This window comes from Pituophis catenifer, unplaced genomic scaffold (genome assembly GCF_029215685.1).
Source record: "Pituophis catenifer annectens isolate HBS135680 unplaced genomic scaffold, rPitCat1.0.hap2 SCAF_2, whole genome shotgun sequence".
Classification (NCBI taxonomy): domain Eukaryota; kingdom Metazoa; phylum Chordata; class Lepidosauria; order Squamata; family Colubridae; genus Pituophis; species Pituophis catenifer.
This window is the reverse complement of record NW_027256882.1, coordinates 202,121,894-202,147,128: the sequence shown is the minus strand read 5'-3', so window position 1 is coordinate 202,147,128 and position 25,235 is coordinate 202,121,894. Positions and strand designations below refer to the sequence as shown.

The window sequence follows — 25,235 nt, the reverse complement described above, 5'->3', positions numbered from 1 at the left end:
TTTTCCAACCTGCCTAAGGAGAACAGGTTAGTGTATAAGAAGTTAGCAACATAAGAATCTGACTTGATGACGAGTCGGAGTATTGTTCCATTGCTCAATGAGTTGGTCTCCACAATGCCAGGCTTCAAGCCTTGCCTTGAGATCCTGGGTATTGAATCAGAGGCATTTTGTAGCAGAATATAGGTAGTCCTTGAGTTATGACCACAATTGAGCCCAAAATTTTATGTTGCTAAGTGAAACCTTTGTTAAGCGAGTTTGCCCCATTTTACGAATTTTCTTGCCACAGTTGTTAAGTGAATCATTGCAGTTCTTAAATTAGTAACACAATTGTTAAATGAATCTGGTTTCCCCATTGACTTTACTGATCATAAGGTTACAAAAGCTGATCATATGACCCCAGAACACTGCAAGTGTCATAAATATGAGTCTGTTGCCAAGCATCTAAATTTTGATTACATGCTCATGGGGATGCTATTGATCTGTCCCCGTCCACACACACACACAAACACAGCCAGCCAAGGGTTAAGGAAGCACTTGGCACACACCCAGGTCTTTATCTCCAACTTGGCAGCGATATACACACCGTCTGCCAAGTGCTTTTATTTCCACAGAAAACAGAAAGATAATATACTCAGCATACAAGAGTCCAACAAAAATAAATATTCCTCTCAGCAGTTTCGGACGATGCTCTAGTGACTATCCAAGGTTTATTTTTGTTCGTCACAGGGATCACTGGCCACCACCCTTTATTATATAGTCTCTGGGGTGTGGTCCAGTGACTCAGTTCTAATCCCTAGCACGCCTCCTGAGCTGCTACAATCGTTTATCATGCCTTCGGAGGCGTGCGTCCAGGAATGATGTCTCTCCTTCACTCTCATCCGAGACACCTGTCTCCCTGCTAATCTCTTCTCCCTCGGCCGGCACCTGAGACAGTGCCAGAGGGGAGGGGCCTGGAGAGGGAGGCCTGGCTGACTCCTCTTCCTCATGCTTGGAGCTTTCTTCCTCCGATGGGATAGGCTCAGAGGGCAGGGCCACAACAGCTATAAAGGTCGTAAGTGTGAAAAATGGTCATAAGTCACTTTTTTGATGCTGTAGTAACTTTGAATGGTCACTAAATGAGCTGTTGTAAGTCGAGGACTATGTGTGTACCATTGAGCTGGAAACTTTCATATAAAGAAAGCAACTTAGGCAATCATATTTCTAATATAATGAGAAAGAGAATCTAAAAGAGAAAGAACAGTTGCCTAAAGCAAATCTTTTTCTTCTTCTAGTCTCCCAGCAAGGTGAAAACCAAAGACGGCTGTATCGAGAACTACTGAAAAATTACAACCGATTGGAACGGCCTGTTGTGAATGACTCACAACCTCTTGTAGTAGAACTTCAACTTTCATTGCTGCAGATAATTGATGTGGTAAGTTAACTATAATTCAGCTCCCTGTTCCTGAACCAATGACAAATACCTCACATTTTAAAGCAATCATGTACATAAAAATCTAAGAATTTGATAGAGCGGTCCAGCCTACTCTATTTTCAAGGCATGGTAACCGTGAAAGCAAAGATCCAAAATAGTGATCAAAACAATAGTGATTGATAGCCCTATCTTTGATAAATTTGTCTGGTCCTCCTTTAAAAACATCCAAATTGGAAGCTGTTACCATATCTGATGGTAGCAAATTTTACCATGTAACTATCTGTTCTTTAAAGAATTACTTTCTTTTATCCATTTGGAATCTCTATTTAGTTTCAGTGATTGAGTTCTAATATGATGAGAGAAAGCAAAGGACTCTCTAGCTACATTTCCCATTCTGGGCATGTATTTTTATATCTTTATCAGCTCTCCCTTTATCTGCTTTAAGACTGAAGCTAAAAAGACAATTGTAGTCTTTTTTTCATACAGGATTTATTCTAGCTTCCTCATAATTTTGCTTGCACATTTTGCTGCCTTTCCAAATGTATAATGCAGTCTTTGAAGCATGGTGGCCAAAAATGAACACAGTATTTCAACTAAAGTGGCACCATTGATTTCTACAATACGATATTGGTTGCTTTAATTGCCATTTTTATTATTAATGATTGTAGCATGGGACTTATCTTTTCATAGCGGCCACACACAAAGATTGAATTTTCATTGAGCTGTCCATGATGACTCCAAGTTTCTTTTCCTAATTAATTGCTGCCAGCTCGGATCCCATTAAAATACAGTATATGTGAACTTTGATGTATAATTTTTGGGCCAACGTTGCATAGAAAAGCATTTGTCATTCTGAACCCCACTTGCCTACTTTGGAGAGATCTAGACTCTACAAAATCCCTTCTTATTTTAATACCTTGAAAGATTTGGTATTACCAGCAAATGTACCCAGCTTACTAGTCATTCTTAATTATTTATAGACAGATTAAAACCCATCATACAGAAATACAACATTTTCATGTCTTTCCTGGGTAAAATTGTTCATCTGTTCCTATTTTTCATTTCCTGTTCTTTAGCTAACTACCAGTTCACAAGAGCATATCTTCTTATCACATGCTGTTGCATTTGCTTATTTATTTCCAGTGAGAGATTTTGGCAATGATCTTTTGAAACAGTAAATTGCAATTTATGTTAAATTTCCTCTGCCTGCATTTTTGATCACACTTTCAGAAAAATGTAAATTAGTGAAACCAGATTTCCAGAAGCTTATATTGATTATCTGCAACAGGGCTTGTTACCTGTATATTTATTTTATTTTACATTATCCTATCATACCTTGAGCAAACATTAAACTAACTAACTTGTAATTTAATAATAAGATCCAATAGAATATTATTCCAATATTGATTCATCTGCATAAATTTGTTTCAGGACATTGTGCTAGCCCTTTTTCAAGAACAGGTATTCCACAACAAATTTGTATCATCTGTATCATTGTAGTAAATTTAAAGAACAGCAAATAATGTCTTTTTTCCTTAGTATTAGAAAAGGGGAGAGGAAATCCCATTGAGACCTAAATGGGTTCAAGATTCTTTCCATATTTTCTGTGATGCCAGTCATGTTTAATGAGATTAATATTTTTTCATGTTTTTCTTAGATTGTGAAGCAGAGGCAATGAATTTCTTGCTTCCAGATATTGTTGCACAAGTGTTACTTTCAATTATTGTTAGACACATCACTCTCACCCATGCTAAGGCAACCTGGGGTGATGGAAGTTGCAGTCCAATGTGAAAACGAGCATAGAAGAGGAAATATCTTTTTCTGTTCTATACTCGTAATGGAATTTATGAGCATGCTTGGAAAGTAGCTTCCATATTTGTTTGTATGCTGGTGCTTCCACTAAAAGCCTATCTATAAGAAATTACACCTGGATCATTTTATTAGATGATGTTACCAATTTACCCATCGCAATTGAAAGCATGGAATATCAGTGAGTTTGTGGCAATTCTGCTTCCTGACTCCATCTTGTCAAAAAAGTAAAAGGAATATGGAAGGTCACAATATCTAAAATGTTTCAATTCAAAGCTGAAGGATTTGGAAAGAGCTCATGTTTGGATCATCCTTTCTTTTTGACTTAAAACAGCTGTTTTATGCTTGAAATGTGGTGTCCTGCATTTTAAAAGAGTTTGAATCAATATTTTGCACGCCCCTAATAGAAGTCTGGGCACCTCTAAAATGGGTCAAGAATAAGGAAGCGCCTACTGATCTCAGAATTTAAAGGATGTTTCCTGATACTCATTATACTGCTCCCTTCTTACAATGTGTTTACTTTTGCAGGTAGGGGCAGAATGATTACAATCGATTTTGAAGCTTTTAGTTAAGCTTCGTTTTGTTGATTTAACGACAAGTCTGTGTGGAGTTGAGAGCCTAAGGCCCTGGCCTATTAACTTATTAGCAACTTGTTAAGGAGCTTTTGCAAGTGAGCCATGAATTAGCTTCAACCAGAGCTACTCCATCTTAATCACTTTGTCTGTGCTTTTGCCTGATATAGCCATTGTTGGAATCAGCAGTTAGCTAGCACTTACTTTGACACTTATCAAAAGAAGCTAAAGAGGCTAACCACAAACACTTCAGTTATACGAAATGTTAATCTATCTGGCAAACGGCGGCTTTATAATGTGCTGAAAAATTTTGCAAGAAATAAGGAAAGACAATGTGGCATTTAGCTTAAGCTGCACTCATGAATGTCCAGGCAAAGGTGTGGAGGCGAAAAGTTCATTGTTAGCATGTTAAAAACACACACCCAGAGCAGTGGTGGGTTTCAAATTTTTTTACTACTGGTTCTGTGGGTGTGGCTTGGTGGGCATGGCAGAGGAAGGATACTGTAAAATCTCTGTTCCCTCCCCATTTCAGGGGAAGGATACTGTAAAACCTCCATTCCCTCCCCAATCCAGGGGAAGGTTACTGCAAAATCCCCATTTCTTCCTGATCAGCTGGGACTTGGGAGGCAGAGAATAGATGGGGGCGGGGCCAGTCAGAATTTTTACTACCGGTTCTCCAAACTACTCAAAATTTCCGCTACCAGTTCTCCAGAACTGGTCAGAACCTGCTGAAACCCACCTCTGACCCAGAGGTGGAGAGTTTAGCTAGTTAAGCATACCCCACATACTAGCCTAAACTGCACATATCTTCACTGAATCAGGAACAAATGATGACATATCAAGAAATGCTGATGTGTATCTGTGGTTTTGTGGTATAAAAACAGCTTGTTGAACGTTGTTTGATTTGGACTTGGATCCCAAGTGTGCATCTTTACAAACTTATAAACAGTAAAAACCCAGTATAAAAATAATTTTAAAAAACAATAAAAACCAATAACACCCCTCCCTCTGGTGACAACACACAGTCAAATTAGCCACTTGATGGGTTCTATCCCACTCTGAGTTCCCCAGGCTCGTTGGCTGAACCAAGTCTTCTGTGCCTTACAGAAGAGTGTCAAAGTGGGGGCCAGTCTCATTTCTGCAGGGATGCTGTTCCATAGGAAGGGAGCCACCATTGAAAAGGCTGTTCTTCTGGGTCCTACCCAATGTACCTCCTTAGGGGATGGCACCTGCAACATTCCTTGCCTCCCTGCTCTAGTGGGTCAGGTGGATATAACCAGCAAGAGCTGGTCCCTCAGATAACTCGGTCCCAAGCCATGAAGGGCTTTTAAAAATGACTTTAAATTAGCTATAAGTCTGTCTCATCACTGCAGATCGTCTAACAATACAAGAAACAAGCTGGTCATATTTAAGAGAGTCATTGTACCTTCCTCATTGGATACCACAGTATTTAGTCAATAGTATGAAAAATAAGATATTCTAGGAAAAGCCAGATACTTATCCTTCTCTCTGTTCTGTATTTATTATGGAACTCAACAATGTGGATTGCAGAGCTGATACTCAGATGAGTTGGTACATATCATTCCAGGCCACCTCATTTGAAAGAGAAACACCCAGTTTTGAAGGGCTCTGTGAAGATCAAAGACGAAAGCAGTGCATCCTTCTAACTGCTATGCATATTAGATGTAGATGGACACTCATCAACTCCTAATCCCCTTTTTGAAAGTAATTGATCTGATTACCTGATTTCCATTACAAATGACTATCTGCCTGAATTTTATTTCATAACTAGACTTCTGTTTAATTGTAACTGAGGACCAAAGGGACTTATATTAGGTGTTTCCCAGAATGTTAACACATGGCTTTATTGCTTTGGAATGCTGAATGTGACTCTGAAATGAGCAGATATCCCTGATGTTTCACAAGTAATTTGTTGATTAATTATGAAGCTTTTTACAATTTTAGGCAAAAGCGTCTTGTATATTGAGATAAATTATGAGGCATGTGTTCTTTATAAATGATTCATCAGATGCTTTTCCCATAGGTTACTGCAAAGCTGTAATAGTAGGTGGCGTTCATTGCTTCCTTTCCAATTGTTTAGACTGTTTAGCTGTAAAAGGGATGGCTATATGAAGTTAATAAGCAATGTAATTAGCAAAAAATATGCAGTGAGAAAGTATTATAAAATGAGACCTATTCTTATTTTGGTCCACTGCATTATTAGATATTTTCACTAATGTTACAGATTGTTGCTTGATTCTGAAATAATGCAACAGTCAGACTTTTTTGGTTTTGTTATTACTATTGTTATTAGTAATGGGGTAGTACAGTGTCTCAGTGGTTAAGACACTGGGCTTGTCGGGTGGAAGTCCCGAACGCCATGCGACAGTGTGAGCTCCCATCCTCCCCACAGCTCCTGCCCACCTATCACTTCAAAAGCATGCAAATGTGAATAGATAAATAGATACCATTTCAGTTGGAAGGGAACCGTATTCCATGATGTCATGCTGGCCACCTGACCATAGAAATGTCTTTGGACAGCCGCTGGCTCAATGGCCTTGGAATGGCCTTGAACATCGCCCTCTATAGTTGGCAATGACTAACTGAGTAAAATCCTCAGGGACTCCTTTTTATTGTTAACATAAACAAAAAATGCTGGGCCATAAATGTATATTTGTAGGAAAGATTTAATAGCCTGGGAAATCATCCAGGACTGATGGGTGATCTTATTTTGTAGAACATTGTTCTTGAAAATTTAGGCTTTCCTTTAGGCAATGGTGCCTATTCATTTCTAAGGGAAGTATACAAAGAGTTTGGGCTTGGGGATACTACTGGAGTAAAAGGAGGAAAGGGTTAGTCCATTCCCCTCAGGCCAATGAAAAGTTCTTGCTTGGTGTTAAAAGCCAAGCCAATGTACAAGTTCAAGCACATATTTCTAGCAATGTTTCTAATCTTTCCTATGTTCTGCCAATTGGATCGTTTTAATTAAAGATGCTGGGAGTTAAAGCTGAGGCAGTCTGAGTGCAAAGTATGTCCTTGGCCACTGTGATGTATTCTCTCTTTAGGGATTTTTTAGATGGCTCCTTCTTAAAGTGTGATGGATTCAGAAGCAAAAGCAAAAAGTTACTTTAGAATTTGAGAAGCCACACAAATAGCATTTTTCTGGGATTCCTTACAGTAACTTCATCTTTTCCCAGGAGGGGCTTGGGAAAAGATGATTTGGTGACAGATAGAAGGACATATGTACCCTCAGAAGCTCCAAAGCACCTTTTTGTCTTTGAATCTAAAGTATTGTTCAGCCCTATTATCTACATTTTGGAAAGCAATCTGCTGATCAATTTCAAGTGAGACCAGACTGTTTCATATGTAAAGAATACAGATTTGATCTCTGACAAGCTCCCTATAGCCAATTCCTCAGCAGCTAGAAATTGGGAAAACCTACTTTAAATTCCATCATATAAAGAGAGACACATGTTTCTTTTCTTTCAATGATTGAAAAATTACTAAGCGATAGCTCAAGGTTTCAGTACAGAAATGTGTTTTGAACCTTGACTTATTTGGATTACTCTCTGTGCCAATGTCTGCAAACCTTTTATTTACTGTGAATGGGATTATTATTTTTTTACCTAGTGGTTTCTGCGAGGCAGATAAAAACCTTTGAAAATAGATTTGAAATATATATCAAAGACAGGGCATACAAAGCAATTGGAAAGCATATTCTGTTGGTGTATTTAATATTAAGTATATTCCTTGATCTCAGAGAAAACTCAAAAGGAAGCTTGTGCTCTAAAGGCAATACTGAATCCAAAGTATGCCAAAGATAATGTTTTTCAGAATTTTGAAATGAAGTTCAAATTTTAAATAATATACATAATAGGAAAGAGTATGTGGCAAGTCCTGACAAATGAAGAATGCATAAAAACACTGTACAATATGGGACAATTGTTTGCAGAATTTTGAATACTACCACATGTGTGCAAAAATATGTGTATTAGGAGAAAGCACAGACAAATTAAATGACTTTTTTGGAACATTTTAAATTGGTATGGAAAGTTGACATATCAAAAGTTTTTAATAAAATGAGATTTCAATGAAATTTGATAGTCTGCTCTTCTGTAATCTAAAATAAATTCTGCTTTGGGAAAATCACTTGCAAATTTAATTAAATGAATTCTCTCCATGGCTTCCACTAATGCACAGATAAATTGTTCCTTAATTTGTCAGTTCCTGTTCTCTTTTTGAGAGGGAGAACATGAATTAAAAAAAAAAAAACAGCATGGGAGACAAAAACTAATTGAGAGCTAATCACACTAATGACAGATAATTTCTTCTATGCAAAAGCTGTGTGGAGGAAGTTGATGTTGAAGGCTTTGATATCTTCAGTAGAGCTTGGTCAATTTCTTCTAAAATAGGCTACTGCTGAAATTGTATGCAAATGCAATTAAAAAAAAAACAATAATTACAAATGAGACTAGTAAAAAAATGAGACAATGATTGAACCCTTGAAGTGCAACAAGCTAAAAGGTTAGCTTTCTATGAGGCCTAAATGAGGAGGAAATCATAATTCAAGATGAAAAGCAACTGTACAGAAACAACTCTAGACAAATGTTTTTACTGCTCAAGCAGAGTACAGGACAAGGAAAGCAGGGAAGTGATCAGAATTGCAGTACTGAAATTCTAATAGAAAGCAAGAGATCTCATACTTGCCATATCTTTATCATCTTCATCCTGTTTGCCATGTCTTGAACATTTAAAATTAATAGCCTGTCAATCTGTCAGTCATCAAACTTTACTGCAGTCATTAACTATCACTGTGGACAGTTTTTAGTTAGCTTTGGAAGCTGTATTTAGCCCCTGTGGGGTTTTTTGCAACAACCATTTACTTACATCTTGTCTTGACCAAAGAGCAAAGAGCTTTTTCTTTTTTCAAAATAGAATAATGTTCAAATGTGTTCATGTGTGGCAGTATTTGATCACTGTTAGCCAGAATGAGAGCATGGACAAAGTTTTGTTGGAAGAAATGTCCATCTGGGTTCTGACATGAGGGCCATGTCTTTTGTGTTGTAGATAAGCTGGCCCAGCCTTTGTCTTGTAGATAGGTTGGCACCAAAATATCTGCTGGGGGGGGCAGGGAATTGAGGCTCTGAGGTTGTCCTTATAAACATGTTTCCCCTTTAGGGAAAATATAATATTCTGCCTTTTTAATATTTCCCAGAATATTTCATTTTCCTAGGAGAGGGGTGGGTGCTAACTTCCTACAGTGCCATGCAGGGGTAACTTTGTAGGTTGTCTTGAGTCCCAGGCTTGGTTGAATCTTGCTGGGTGATGTAATGAAGGGACTTTGGGCAATTCCTATTATGGCTTAATGGCTTTGTCCTGGTTTGGATCTTGAGTGAAGGCTAATTCTATCACCCTGGAGCTGAAGGTCTTTTGTAGATAAGATGGCCCAGTCTTTTGTCTTGTAGATAGGTTGGCACCAGTCTTTCTGGGGATATTAACAAAGTTGGGGGCTGCTTTCCAAGAGCATGTTTCTCCTTTTCTCATCCAGGGAGGTATAATATTCTGCCTTTTTAATATTTCCTAGAATATTTCATTCTTCTAGGAGAGGGGTGGGTGCTAACTTCCTACAGTTTGAAATAGCAATAGCATTTAGACTTACATACCGCTTCATACTGCTTTATAGCCCTCTCTAAGTATTTTACAGAGTCATCATATTGCCCCCAACAATCTGGGTCCTCATTTTACCAACCTTGGAAGGATGGAAGGCTGAGTCAACCTTGAGCGTGGTGAAATTCGAACTGCCAAATTGCAGACAGCCAGCAGTCAGCAGAAGTAGCTGCAGTATTGCATTCTAACCGATGTGCCACCAAGGCTCCTTAAGTTAGCTTTACTTCTACTGACTGTCTTATGGGCAGACAGGATATTCAAGATGTAAAGTCTCATGAGGAAGATAATGTTCAGTAGAACACAGGACTGTGTCTTAAATTAGAATTGGTAACATTTGCTTTGCCCAGGGAGCACATTTTTCCAATGTTGTCCCCTAAAGTATATAAAACAATTTACATGAACATGATAAATTACTCTGCAGCAATTTAGAATGAATTGATGAAAATGATCACTAATTTGAAAGGAAAATTGAGCCAATTTTCTCAGCTCCCCCTCTCAAAGATACTTCTTAGGAAACTTATAAATAATTTATCACCACCATAGAGATGTTTATTTTTTATTAACTTTCAAGAAACTGGGGCTTCTCGTAAGGCCAGTGTTTTTAAATGGACTTTAATCTTTGACCTTAGACAGTATTAATTCAATGCAAAGTACTTCAGTCTTCGTGAAAAATTCATAGGCATCAAATTTGAAGTTTGAGGGTCAAATGAAAATATATTCATGCAAATTCACTCCTGTACATTCTTCTATGAGATGTTATAGGTTACAGATTTCATCATTAGGAACAGATACTCGTGGTCCGATTCATTTCTAGGGAAGTATTAGGATTATTTTTCTCCTGGGAATCACACATTAATGAACCTATTTCAGTGAAGATGCAGCTCCGGACCTGATTATTTTATTTTTTTCAACCATAAAATGTACATAAATAAGCAAAGCGATATTCCTAACAACTTGAAGTGTGCAAAATCTTAATCATCCATTGGCATTAGACAACAAATGTTAAACAATATTAATATTGTTAACATTAATTCATCATCCCAGTTCGTTTAGTACTCTGTGTCTTGTGCCATTGACTACAAGAGAAATCCACTTTTATTGATTGTTGTTTGACCTCGAAAGTTAATCAACTTCTTTCCTCTTTCTCTTCCCATCACTCCCAACCTTATCAAAAGCTTAACTAATAACTTGACAATCATCGCAATCTGAAGCAGCTAGAAACATATCCTAGCTTAGCCAAAGACCTTCACTTCACATTTAATGAATTCATGTATGGAGCCATACATGAAAGAAATGCTCTACTTCAAACAGAGAATCAAAATATATTTTTAAAAAAATTTTCTTGGTATTTTATATATATTTAAAACAATAAAAGTTATTAAATGGGAAATATGGGGCAGGCTGCATACCTCCTTTTTGGATTGTGGATGGAGAAATGTGTGGGGCTTAAAATGGAGCATTTTAACAGTATCCTAACAGTTTGCTGACCACCTGTCTCTCTCATGAAGATGCATTGTTTGGTTTGGTTTTGGTTTTGGGTTTTTTTTTTTAAATGTTTTCTCTAGCCCTCAGCCAGATCTAGGCCATTTTCAAACTTGATTTTTATTTTTCTGGCTTCTCCCATTTCAGCAAATTGAGTTCCATCCTGATAAATTTTTTCAGAGATGTTCTGCTGACACAAAAACAAGAGTCCTGAAAACAGAGCTCAGAGTCTTGAGCTATTTTACGTACTTTCCCCCTAACATTTCTTTGCATTGGAAAGAATAAAAAAACCTCTCTAGGAAAAAAAAAGAGATACATAAATGTCAAGATTGCAATGTCTGAAGATCAGAGAAGATAGCCATTAATTTACTGGTTGGCTTAAAAAACAAGCAAGTTGACAGTTTTCACATGCTGACTATTAATTTTCAAAGTGAAAAATTACTGCCTTTGCCTGAAGTTGTATGCATAAATGGATTTAATCATGTTCTTCAGTGCAATTGATTACGGAGTTAAACCTGTTTAAAGATGCTGTGCTTTTAAAAAAATATGAGCTACATTTTTAATGCAAAATTAATGGTTACATCAAAATTCTTCCAGGAGATGTTTGTTCTGTTTGATTTCCAATAGTTATACTACAACATTTAGTGGTATTAAGGATTTCAAATGGTAGATAAATCAAAGTACTTCTTTAGTTTCTTGAAATGATTCCTGCTTATTGCAAGCAATTCTTTTTTCAGAGAAGGAGCAGGATAGATTGAGATGCCTGAGATATTGGCAACTTTAAATAAATACATACTTTGTCCTCATCCCACAAGCTTCTTTTGTATTAATATGAAACTTCAGCATTTTTAAAGAAACTACTAGGTGAAATAAATATCCCTATATAACAATTAAATGATTTATTTTGTACATAAAAATATTTATCTTAGAATAGGAGTATCAAACTTGCGACGTCATGGCAGCATTACATGTCTTATCGGGACTTTCCCCCCTTTGTTAAACAAGGCGGAGGTGGGGCCGGGATCAGCACATGATACATCTGGCCTGTGGACTGTAAGTTTGACACCCCTGTTTTAGAACATAATGAGCCTTGGTGGCGCAGTGGTTAGAGTGCAGTACTGCAGGCTACTTCTGCTGACTGCCGGCTGCCTGCAATTTGGCAGTTCGAATCTCACCAGGTTCGAGGTTGACTCGGCCTTCCATCCTTCCGAGGTGGGTAAAATGATAACCCAAATTGTTGGGGGCAATGTGCTGACTCTGTAAAGTGCTTAGAGAGGGCTGTAAAGCGCTGTAAAGCAGTATATAAATCTAAGTGCTATTGCTATGTACACAAACTGAAAAGATGGAAAATCTCCAGGTATAAAAAGATGAGGAGGAAAAGGTTTCTGGTTATCACCAGTTAAAATTAGCAACAAAAAAACCCCTTATTTTTCTTTTTGATGGATTCTTCAAATAAAAAAAAAATGGGGAAATATATTCTTAGGCTTCAACATGTAGTTTCAGATTGCTTATCTGTGATGGAATGTAGCCTGGATTCCCAGGAGGGAGGGGCTGCATTCCAGGGGACAAAGAGGCAACAAAGCTTGGAATGTTTGGTTAGAGGAAAAGAATAAATATAAGTCAAGCACATGTAAGGAATTATTCTGATTTAATTCCTGTCACTGGAAGATATACTGTTCTTGTTTCATTGAAACCCAAAGTTCAAGTTCAATGCTTCATTGAACCCAAAATTCTTTCCATACAGACCTGTCAGTTGCATTTGTTGTTCTTCTTCTTCAATTGTTCAGTCACTTGTATGTCAATAACTGTTCTTTTGAGTTCCTTTAAGTTCATGCTTGTGATATCAATAATAGTATCTAGCATTTTGTGCCAACCTCATTTGATACTGTCTTAATATTTCCAGGCATCAGGATCTTCTTTATAGACTCCTACTTTTGCATTGTGTGTTTAAAATATCTAAGCTTCAGCTTTATAATGAATACTTCTAGGGAGCTGTCTACTTTATCTATCATGGAATGCTTCGTGTGTCTTATTATATAGCTTGTGGTAGTATTTGCCATGTGGATTTTTAGTTCAGAAAAATAATCTGTTACTACTTCTGCTAATTCTTCCGTTTTTGATTGGCACTAGCAGTTGATATAAACTTTTTGGTTTTTGGTTTTTTTAAAAAAATATAAAGTATCAAAGTGCCTCTTGCAATTTCATTTTTTACTGTCATCATGGGACTCCCTGAGTCTTCCTTATTTCCATTCACTAAGGTGATACTATCAGCATAATTGGGATCATTAATATTTCTTCCAGCAACTTTACTTCCAATTTCTGTTCCTTCCTGCTTAATGTTTCTGATGATACCTTCTGCATATTAGGTTTGGTAAATAAGATGACTATATACAAAGTAACCCATATCCCTTTCCTAATTTTGAGCTCATTATTGTTCCACATTTCATTTTAATTGTTGCTCCCTGATGAGCATATCATTTACAACATATAGCAATGAGTTCCTTAGGGTCTTGCATAAAAACAGGGTGGAACAACAACTGATGACCTCCTTTTACCGGTCCACAATAGAAAGCGTCCTCACTTATTGTATCATGGTATGGCATGCCGGTCTGACAACCACAGATAGAAAAACATTACAGAGGGTGGTGAGCACAGCACAAAACATTGTGGGCTGTCGCCTGATACCACTAGATGAAATTGCTAGGGCTCGCTGCCTTAGAAGAGTGAGGAAAATTCTCAGGGACGACTCTCACCCTAGTCATCACTTCTTTACCCTCCTACCATCAGGAAGGAGATATAGAAGTATAGCCAGCTACACAAACTGGCTGAAGAACAGTTTTTATCCATGGGCTGTCAGACTCCTGAATGAGAAATGACACCATAACTATGTAGTATGATGGACTGCAGGGCTGGCGCAATGTGTAACATGTTCACATTGGTGCAATAGGACTGGATGTTTTGTTAATATGATTTATTGGGTTAGGGAATTTTTGTCTTCACTGTGAGTTGTATTGTGTTGGGGGGGGGTGCACTGAGGGAGCTCAACCAATCTCATTGTACATATGTTATGCACTGAAAATAAAGATTTGAAATTGAATTGAGTTGGCCTGGAGTACAGTAAATAGATGTACTTGACTTGCAGATAAAAGTACAAAAAACGAATTGATCCATTGCTTAGTTGAGCCCAAAGGACTTGCTCGTAAGGAGCCTGTCTGCTGCATCATTACCCCCTTTCGAGACCTCTGTTTTTCCAGTCAGCCTCTACCTATTCTCTTCATCTGGTATGATAAAGAGATGCAGCAGAATTAGCCATCCACAAAGCACAGTGCCAACTGTAAGACTGCATATGACATTAGTAACTGGGAGACATGCCCAGAATACTGACTTGGGCAAAAGCATAGGTTAGAAATGGGGTGGGGAAGAGCTTGTCTGATGACTGAACTGCAGATGTCTTTCCTAGTTACTGCACTGCAAATGTAGCCTGTCTCTCCACATATCTGTCCAAATAGCTCAGTGTTGCCGCTTGTCATTTTCAGTGAGTTTCTCTAGGATGCTCCTGATCTCATTTTGGACAGCAATGTCTGTTTTACCACCTAGCTGTAACACCTACAGATATTTGGAGAGATTCCTGGGGTTGAGCTAGTCTGTTTTTAATGCCTGAAATCTATGTAACCTATAAAGAATATCTCAAAATCCTTTATAATGAGCATCTGCACACATCTCATAATTTATATTCCAATTTACAAGGGATGCTAGGCATATGTGATATGTGGTGTGTTAAAACATTTTATGGTAGGTCTAATTATAGGTTTGGAGGATGGATAGATGGGTGCACACAGGAAAAGTCAGAATGTGTATCTATTTAAAAAACACACATCATATAATGGAAACAGCTCTCTGCAATTTTAGGTTTTCAACTCTACTATGAGATGCCAAAAATATCACAAGATGCCAAGAATTGAATTTGGACTTTTTGCACGTGAAGGATATACCCTATTGTTGAGATATGGCTATCCTAAATATATAGGAATGCATAGAGGGTATGACTGTTCAGCATAATATTTGTATATTGTGGTTTCAGGTCATGTAATAGAACAAAATACAGTGATGCCCCATTTTATTTGCTTACAATAAATGCACAGTCTAGATTGCCTTTGCAGTTCTGAAAATGGCTGATATTGACATTTAATAAACCCAGAACGCTCCAAATATTCTTTATCTAATCTTCAACTGATGGAATTCCATAGCCTCTCTTGACAATTTTCTTCATTTTCTGAGTCTACCTTTAGAAAATTGTTCCTTTTTAATAATAAAAATGTAATAAAATGAATAAAAATTAAGAAAGAAAAAGAAAGAAATCAAAGAGAAAGCTAAAAGTGCAAGAAAGGAAATAAAAGAAAAATAGAAAACAAAAAAGATGTAAAGAACTGTATTCCTATTTTCTTTATACCAGTTATAACTACAGTTATAAATCTACCTTTCTGTTACAACATGTCTGTCTTTCTGTAATCTAGCCTGTCTAATCATCAAAAACATAAATCATGAGAGCATTCTTTTCTGTTTTCCACTGTAGAAAGTTAGCACCCACCCCCAGAAGAATGAAACATTTTGTAAAATATTAAAAAGGCAGAATATTATATTTCCCTAATGGAGAAACATGTTTTTTTTTTAAAAAGGACAGAAAGCAGACTCAGTCTTTCTTAATAGTCCCCAGCAGATATTTTGTGCCCATTAAGAAAGATTGGGCCAGCCTATTCAGAAACCAGCTCCAGTTTCCCTGCCCCAAGCAGAAACTAAGGAGGCCAGCTTTTAGAAATGCAGATTTGGTAATCCATTCAGAAAGACCAGGGTCAAGACAGAAACTCAGATAAGCAACAAACAAAACAAACAAACAAACAAACAAACAAACAAAAGGTTGACAAAATTAGCTCAGACAAGCATCTAGGATTTGCATTTCCTCTTTTGCCTATAGAGCCATCTATGACCCCTACATGACCCCTAGATGACCCCATAGGAATCTGATAACAGCCAGTAGAATGTTAAAGGACATATTCTTGCACAGGAACAAGAAGCTCAAATACAAAGTTCAAATACAAAGTCCAAAGAAGATATAACACCCCCCCCCCACTCTGAACTCCATTTTGTCAGCTGCATCAGAACCACAAACCCTGTTGGTTCTGTTCATCAATAAATGGATCCTCTTTCCAATCAGCCTCCAACCTCCATTTTGTCTCCAGTGCATTTCTCCCGGCTTGGAACTGAACCAGATGGATATTCCAACACCACAAAGTTTATAAGGGTTTCCAATCAGCAATAGATGCGGATATTGTCTTTTCTCTAATCAGTTTGGTCATTTCAGCAGGTACAATCATCTTCACCAACCATTCCTCCATTGTACATATTGCTGAGACTTTCCATCTATGCATACAATACTCTTGCTGCAGGTATCATATACAAAAACAAAGTACCATTACATTTTTCCAACTCTTTGTCCATCAGTCCCAAAAGAAAATCCTCTGGTCTCAATTGTACATTAATCTTTAAAATCCTCTGAATGTATTTGAATCCAACATTTTCTAGTGGTTTTTTTAACATATCTATCAAGCATGATAAAATGTCCTTCTTGTAAAAATTCTCTGGTTTAAGCCACACTTTTTCCTTGTCTTTGAATGAAGAGAATGATATCATCAGTTTCCATATATATGAAAAATACTAACCCAGTTGCTTTCATTTTTAATCTTTGCAATCTTCTCTCATTTTGTGCCACGAGTCGTGTTAAACAATTAATACTTTAGAATAACCACTGATGTCTCATTTCCTTTGTTGCAACATCTGCAGATTTTGGCATGAAATGTGCCGTTGAATACTTAAAATGACAAGTCAATATGTAAGCCACTAACAGAATATGTATGTAATATTTAATGCACAGCTTAGAATTTTTAGTCACTTGGTTGATGACACAACTTGGCACATGTTTCCTGCATGCTTCCAAATTGATACCCATAAAAATCCTGTAAGACCTCATCTGAGAATATTGTTTATTTTTTAGACTCTCACTTCTATCATAGAACTTTGTGGTTTGGTCAAAGGGTTACTCACAAATTCCTCATTACTACTCAGGTACCTCATCACTACTCAGCATCCTGTTTCCATGACTTGCCAGTTGATGATTTCTAGTTGAGTTGTGCAAACAGCTTCTGTTTTGTGTATTTAAGATGCTACTGCCCTCTTTTCAATCTACAAATGGAAATCACAACTAAACTTTTTTTTTTTGCTTCCTGATGTTTTTTAAACAAACCATGGAATGGTAAACGGTTCTGAAACTGAAATCCCTGGATCATGTGGATATGTGACCACAAGGGCTGTAATGCACTTGGCCTTTCAATCATTCCCAGAAATTTATTTGTTATTTTCGTAGAGAAATTAATAACAGGTAATTCGTTATTTTCTAGAGAATAATTGTATCTGTATTTCAGCAAGAGAAGAGAGTGGCGATAAATAAGGATCGTAGACAAGGCAATCTGAACTGATTTTGTGAAGAGTTCCAACAGAGAATCCTTCAAGAACATTAAAAGCTTTGTTAAGTGATGAATTGTCAAAGTGGAAGGAAAGAGGGACACTTGTTTGCTTTCTTTTCTTTTTCTTCTTTTGGTTTAACTCATCCATTGATGCCAATGAGAAGAGAATTAATTTCAACTAATGTCTGGCATAAATTAGAAGGAAGTTTGAGGTGTTGTTGAGGAGCAACGGGCCTTTGAAGCTTGCAGTTCTAAAGCACTTATTTTTATGCTCAAGAACAACTCGTTTTCTTATTCTTTGATGTTCTATCGGTAAGGGCTGTTTGGCAGCATTCAGTGTTGAAAGGGGAGATCCCATCTGGTCCTTACCTTTAGGGCAATAGGAAATATTTGGAAATTGCTGTTATATCAGTTTGTAGGCTAAACATTCTTTAGCTATTCCTCATAGGATTTCATTCATAGATTTGTCAGTGTCTTGGTAGGCCTCATTTAATTTGCTCCAATGTCTTTGTTGAACTCTTGTGCCCAAAACTGGGTACAACACTAATCTTTAAGTCTTAGGTATCTTAATAAGAGTTTGCATATCATTTTTGATACAATACCTAAATTTTCTGGTGGTGCATGATCAACACTACCCTGCATTGTTCACATCCTTATCCTTAAAATGGTGCAATTGATCTCCAATGTGGCGTTTTTGGGGAAAAATATGATTACAAATTTAGGAAGGGACACGGTGGCTCAGTGGCTAAGATGCTGAGCTTGTCGATCGAAAGGTCAGCAGTTCAGTGGTTTGAATCCCTAGTGCCGCGTAAGAAAAGCACATAAAAAACTCAAGTATAAAGAGAGGGACCACCTTTGGTGGGAAGGTAACAGTGTTCTGTGTGCCTTTGGCATTTAGTCATGCCAGCCACATGACCATGGAGATGTCTTCGGACAGCACTGGCTCTTCAGCTTTGAAACGGAGATGAGGACCTCCCCCTAGAGTCAGGAATGACTAGCACATATGTGCGAGGGGAATCTTTACCTTTACCTTTACCTTATGATTACAAATATAAGAAGAGAGAACTTGTTAATTAGCACCAAGTCTTTAAAATCACCTTGTCAGCATATGACATGTGTTGTTTGGCTATCTTGACCCTATGTGCCAAATGCACCAAAGAGTTCAGCTGTTTTTCAGCAACTCTATATCATTAATGTTTGTAAAATAAAAATAAAAAGAGGACCTTGCTGAAAAAGTCTGGAATTTTCTCCATCTGGATATTTATTGGTCAAAATGTGAGACCCCTTCTAAATACGTAATACTATACCAGCTCGCATGTTTAAACAAAATGCTGTGTTTAACATGGATGGCTGCCAAACGTCTATCTTATCCCTATCCTTGACAACAGGGGGTGTAACTAAACGCTCTGCCAGCAAAAGAAAAACATCACTTGGTCCTTTTGAAAGTGACCTAATTAACTCACAGAGCACAATGGCTAAAAATGAACAGTGAGAGATATTATCTAAAATTGAAGGTCTTGTGCAAGCAATGAAGCTGATCCAGGAGACAGACAAGCCCTTTGCTGCTTTAGTGCATCTAACTAAAGACTCCAATCCTGCTCATAACACAAAATGGCAGTTAAGGCCAACAGAGAAATGGCCACGGTTCAGTGTCTTCATTGATTAAGATAACTGTGACCTTCTGATGGAAATGAGGTATCCTGCAAAAACAGCAAAAAAAAAAAAGCTCAAATGGATACCTTGTCTAACAGCTGTGCACAACATCTGCTTTTCTCCAACCCAAGTTCTTGAAAGTCAAGATGAATTATCCATCAGCATCTCCCCCATTTAAATTGACACAAGGCAGTGGTACAAATAAGATGTCCTCTGAGCAAGCTTGTATCACTGAAACAGCTGGGAGAGGCACAGTTGGGAGAGGCAGGTAGAATGCAGGATATAGTGTAATGGATAACAAACAGCTCTTGTTTGTCTGAATGTTCTCCGTTGCAAACTGATTTCATCAATCATTCCAAATCAAACTTTAAATCTATATATATAAAAGTGAAAACCACTCACGCATTAATCACAAAATCTCCAGAACCGTAAAACTATAAATTTGAAATTTGCCAAGTATGTTCCTTTTGTCTTCTCACTAAGAAAGGATTTTTCAAAAATGACCATTAGAGCATTAGCATTTCCTATATCATTTTAACATGTTCTGATGCTAATTAGTTAGACATTCTACTCCCTCACCCAACTTGAAAATAATTCTGGAGAGAATGGGATAGCATAGGACAGGATTCTGTGGGGCAAGCCTCATGGAGAGAAGGGGCTAGAAAGCCTGAGGGGGAGAAGGGGATAGGAGAGGAGACGTTTCTGTGGGGCCAGCCTGAGGGAGAGAAGGGGATAGGAGAGGATCTATGGAGCCAGCCTGAGGGAGAGGAGAGGATCTATGGGGCCAGCCTGAGGGAGAGAAGGGGATAGGAGAGGATCTATGGAGCCAGCCTGAGGGAGAGGAGAGGATCTATCGGGCCAGCCTGAGGGAGAGAAGGGGAGAGGAGAGGACAGGACAGGCTTCTATGGGGCCAGCCTGAGGAAGAAAAAGGGAGAGGAGAGGCCGATCGTAACTACTCATTAATTTTCAAACTCTAAGTGTCGATTTATCAAGCCCGATCACATAATTTTGTAGCGGAGCACGGGTATTCAACTAGTATTTTATAAGCATAGGTGTTTCTTCCACATGTGATTTATTCCCTCTTGTCACACAGTCCATCTCCAGGCAAATTAACAAGCTAAATTAATTAATTTAGCTTGGTCCTAAAGCTCAAGCTGAAGAACTCATAGGAAATATATATCACCTAATCTAATAATTTAATCTCTATTGCCCTGTTCTGCTTTTGCCACTTAAAGCCTCATAATTTTCTTCCACCCCAAATAGCTTCCAAAGGACCTTTATAACCTTATGCTCCACTATCAGTATGGGTGGGATCACTTGGGTGCCCCCATTCCAATGTAAAGTGGACCAGGCTGCCCAACATAATAAATTGATCTCACCAGAAAGAACTTCCTTCACCAGAACAAGGGGTCCAATTTTGCATCATACTGACCTGGCAAGGGACAAAGGGTGACCTCCCTGATTTTTTGGAACACCACTGGTTGGAAAATGTTTATCTCTTGGATTTAATCATTAAATATCATTTTATTTTGTTACGGAAGACTTGGTGCCTAGAGCCCTCAATACTGTAAGTTTATTCAATGCACTCTGTTAATGCTGCCTCCACTGCCACAAGGGATCATGCCCATGGAGATGTTTGCACATGGTTATCCAACAGTTTTCTGTCTCTAATTATACAAATAAATGAAATTTAAATAAGACAGTCTCAGTTACCCATCTCCACTATAACACTATACCTACAGATCTATAGTTCAAGAATCATTGCAAGTATATCAGTGGTGGGTTTCAAAAATTCTTACTACCCCGGTTCTGTGGGTGTGGCTTGGTGGCATGGCATAGCTTGGTGGGCGTGGCTTGGTGGACATGGCAGGGGAAGGATATTGTAAAATCTTCATTTCCACCCCACTCCAGGGGAAGGATACTGTAAAATCTCCATTCCCTCCCCAATCCAGGAGAAGGTTACTGCAAAATCCAGAACTGGTCAGAACCTGCTGAAACCTACCTCTGAAGTATATATATACAGCATATCTAGCGGCTATCTAGATGTTGCCAAGATTTATCTTTCAACATCCATCAGCTACACTGCTGGGGTTACTATGAGTTCATATTCAGCAAAACAGAGGCTGTCCAGTGAAGTATACAAATGTTGATTATTAGTCTATAGATTCAAGAAAATCTATCTCCAACTCACTTTCTTTTCCAGTGCAGCATTGCCCTTATTTTTTTTAACGCATTCCTCCTCCCTAAAATTAATCGGAGTAATTGATCTGAATGAAGTCGTTTCCATGATGAATGAAAGGGCTAAAAAAGACATGACAGAAAATATGAATAGGTGACTGTTAGGTTGTTACGAAAGTAGGACTCTACAGGTTGGTAGCAGTAGTATTATCTGGAAGAACAAGAGATTACTTTGGGGAAACATTTGTAACATGCTGAATAAATATGATCCAGGATTAGATGGCATGCATGAATGTACAGGTAGGAGAGGAGAGGCTACAGAAAATGTCATTGGATTTTAATAGATCCAAGGATAAATGAAAACAGTGATTGATGCACATATGCTTAAAAACAATCTGTTTTAAATCACCACTTTATACACATATAGATGACAAAGGAATGAACGTAATTCTAAAAGCAAGACTGCTTTGATTATGATAAAGAGCATTAATGATAATATGATAAAGAGCATTAATGAAGGATACAAGGGTAATGAGAGATTCTGCATTGTTATTATTTGTACAGATCATTACTTGGCATTGTCTAGAGGGATCTTGGAAAAAATGGACATGGAACAAAACAAAGAATCTGAGGGAGCCTAGAGGGGAGCAAATAAATTTTAATCACTGATAGCATAATTAAAATGCAGTATTGCAGGCAAATTCTATTTGATCCTGACGGGCTCAAGGTTGACTCACCCTTCCATCCTTCTGAGGTCGGTAAAATGAGGACCCAGATTGTTGGGGCAATATCCAAACATTGTAAACAGTTTACAAAACATTGTAAAGGTAAACTATTGTAAAACAATTTTTACCAAACATTATAAACTGCCCAGAGATTGCTGTAAAGCACTAAAGGATGGTACATAAGCCCAAATGTTCTTGGTATTGCTAAATGAAAAGGGAATATCAAGAAAGATAATGTAGAACCTGCTTGGAACAGAGTGAAAATAATGCTATTACAGAATGCCCTAGAAGTATGTAGAACTCCATTAAAAGACACTTGGTAGAATAACAAGGAAACTGTGGAAAATAAAAATAAAAATGCATATAGGAGAAGGATTGTTGCCAAAAATGAAGGTTTGAGGTGTGTGTGTGTGTGTGTGTGTGTGTGTGTGTGTGTGTGTGTAAAGATAGTTCAAGAAATATGTTAAAAGAGTGTAAGGAATTGCAAAGGTTAGTAAAGTGCAGTAAATGCAGAGGATTTTGATGGAAATAAAAACTGTTTTCAGATGAAGGAAAGTGTATGGATAAACATGGAGGAACCCTTCAAATATTCATAGTGATCTTTGCAGATAATAAATGCATAGGGTTTTCTTTTAAAGTTTGCTATGTTGTGACAGCAACTGTAGCTGGTCTTTTTTTCCTCTTCTGAAGTGTATGTGCAGAACTGTGATTTCATTCCCTTTGTTTGAAAATTCTGATTCTATGCCTGGACTTAAGTTCCTTACTGCATTGCTTTTATTTTACAACAAAAGAGAGATGGGAACCAACTGTGAGGGGGACAGGTCAAAACTGGCCCTTCAAGCAATTCTGAACAATGGGACAGATTATTAAATTGCCTTGACTTCAGGCAAGAGAAGGTTGCCTTCAGGAGCTGGGAAACCAAATGAGGTGTGAATTCCTACTAGTGGGAAATTGTTGTTTATGAAACTTTTTAGAGAGGACCTTTCTAAGATTTCCATTAATTGCCAAGAACATTTCTGTTAAAATAAACAGCTTACCTATACAGCTGATAGTTATTGTTGCTTGTTGTTTGACTGCTCTGTGCTATAACCTCGATGGCAAAGATAAAAATATTTATATGTCCTATTTTTAAATATGGATTTTGTTGCCTTGGATACCTTTAATGGGGAAAAAGTGGTACAAATCTAATAAAATAAACATCCACAAGGATTTGTTTATATTTGTGTGGGAGGAATATTGAATTTTGCAAGCTCTCCTAAAGATTGAATAGTGTTCTGGCTCAAAAACAGGCTTATCATTTCAATGAGAAGTAGATTTTCATTCTGAAATCCCCCAGCTCCCTTGAAACTGTCAGTACAAGGACTTTTATTTTCTTGAAGAAGGAGCTGTTACTATCAAGAAATGACCAATGCTGGAAAGAATAATAAAATGGTTTTATTGTAAAATATAGTATTGGCAGTGGTAAAAGGAATACATCAACATTTCAAATCATGCTGCCATTATCAATGAAAGTGGCTCCTAAGTGAATCAATGCTTAATAAAACTGAAGTGATTGGATATGAAAATATGCATTTTATTATTATTTTAATTTTAGTTTTGAAAGAATAAGCTAAATTTGAGATATGGTAGGAGATGGAAATACTGCTCTATTGCAGTAGATAGTAGTTGAATTATACAGTAGTGGCCAAAATTGTGGAAACCTTTTGGGAAAAGTGTATTTTCAAAAATTAGCTAATAACCCCACTTTTTTTTGGAGTAGTACCATAAAATTATATATCAATGGAAAGATAATTTAATCAAGAATGTAATGCAATAACTTTCATGAAGGATTTGCTATTAGAACAGCAGTTACAGTATAAAGAAGAAAAGTGAAACACATAGAAAAAATACGATATACAAAAATTATCACCATAGAAAAAACGAGATATACAAAAATTATCACCATGTCAGTTAATACATTTAGCATGAATTATGGCTTTACAATGTCTTCCCATGGAGTGAACCAAGTCTTGTAGTTCTGCAGCTATTATAATGTGAAACCAATATTGAATGATGGCTTCTATTAACTGAGTTTTATTGCTGGGTCACTTCTGACTAACAAGTTTCTTTAGTCAGCTCCATAGATTTTGAATTGAGTTAAGGTCTGGGCTATTCCTAGGCCATTACAGCAGTGGAATATGATTATCTTGAAACCCCCCCCCCCCCAAAAAAGTGGTGTTATTAGCCATCAAACCTCAAAAATACACTTTTCCCAAAAGGCTTCCACAATTTTGGCCATTACTGTAACTCAATCTAGTGCTAGAGTTTGGTGAGAAAAACTGAATGTTTTGAAATGTCAGTGTATTATTTCTCTGGTTATTTTTATTCATCTGATCTGATCCAGAAGGCGGATATGCTTTGGGTCCCATTGACTAAGGAATGCCAATTGGCATGACCCAAGTAGTGTGTCTTTTCTACTGCAAAGTGTGTCTCCAAAGCACCCACTTTGGTGAACATTCTTCTTCTGAAAATTAGGATGTCTTCAACCCTGCTGGCCTTTTGTGACATCTTGAAGAGGTCCTTCTATGCCTGGGCCTTTACACACTCAGGGCCCCATATCCTGACAGTGCTAGTGACTGTCAATTATGATATCTTCTTTGACTGCTGTGTATTTTAATTTTTACATTTGTAGCGGGAATTGTTTTCAACTTATTTTGAGATAGTTCACTTCCCAGAGTCACTTGTTGAGTTAGGTGGTTATACAAATTAAATGAATAAATTGTTGTTTCTTCAATAAAGTGCTCATGAGTCTCACTGCTTCATGTGGAAGACTGGAATTCTGGATTCGTGGAAGCCTTTTGGATGAATAAATGTTGATAATGATGGAGAAGATGTCAGTGATGCTGCCGAAATGAAAATATGCCTTCAAATTCCTCACTCAGTGTAATATTTGGATTTATTGTGAACTTAAGATGAGAAGAGGATAAGCAATAAAGATAGTGTCAACACTGTGCAGAGTCCTAATGGATCCATGACTACTAATGGATCCATGACTACTAATTGATCCTAATGGATCCATGACTACTGTGCATGATCTTCTGCAGAGGTGTCAAACTCAAGGCCTGCAGGCCGGATCTGGCCCGCGGGGTACTTAGATCTGGCCCACAGGGCCACCCTGGAAACAGTGAAGGACTGGCCCGTGGTGCCTCTGCCAATGAAAACAGAGCTCGGGAGGGCCAT

The 25,235-nt window shown here is 37.6% G+C and overlaps 1 protein-coding gene across 1 annotated transcript in view; it reads left to right on the top strand.

Annotated features, from left to right (window-relative positions):
* The window catches only part of LOC139313131 (neuronal acetylcholine receptor subunit alpha-7-like), a 95,100-nt gene that overhangs the window by 20,505 nt on the left and 49,360 nt on the right, over positions 1-25,235 (top strand). The window contains exon 2 of the mRNA XM_070938528.1: positions 1,272-1,411. Within this exon, the coding sequence (XP_070794629.1) occupies positions 1,272-1,411 (140 nt within the window). The remainder of the gene's footprint in view (positions 1-1,271; positions 1,412-25,235) is intronic.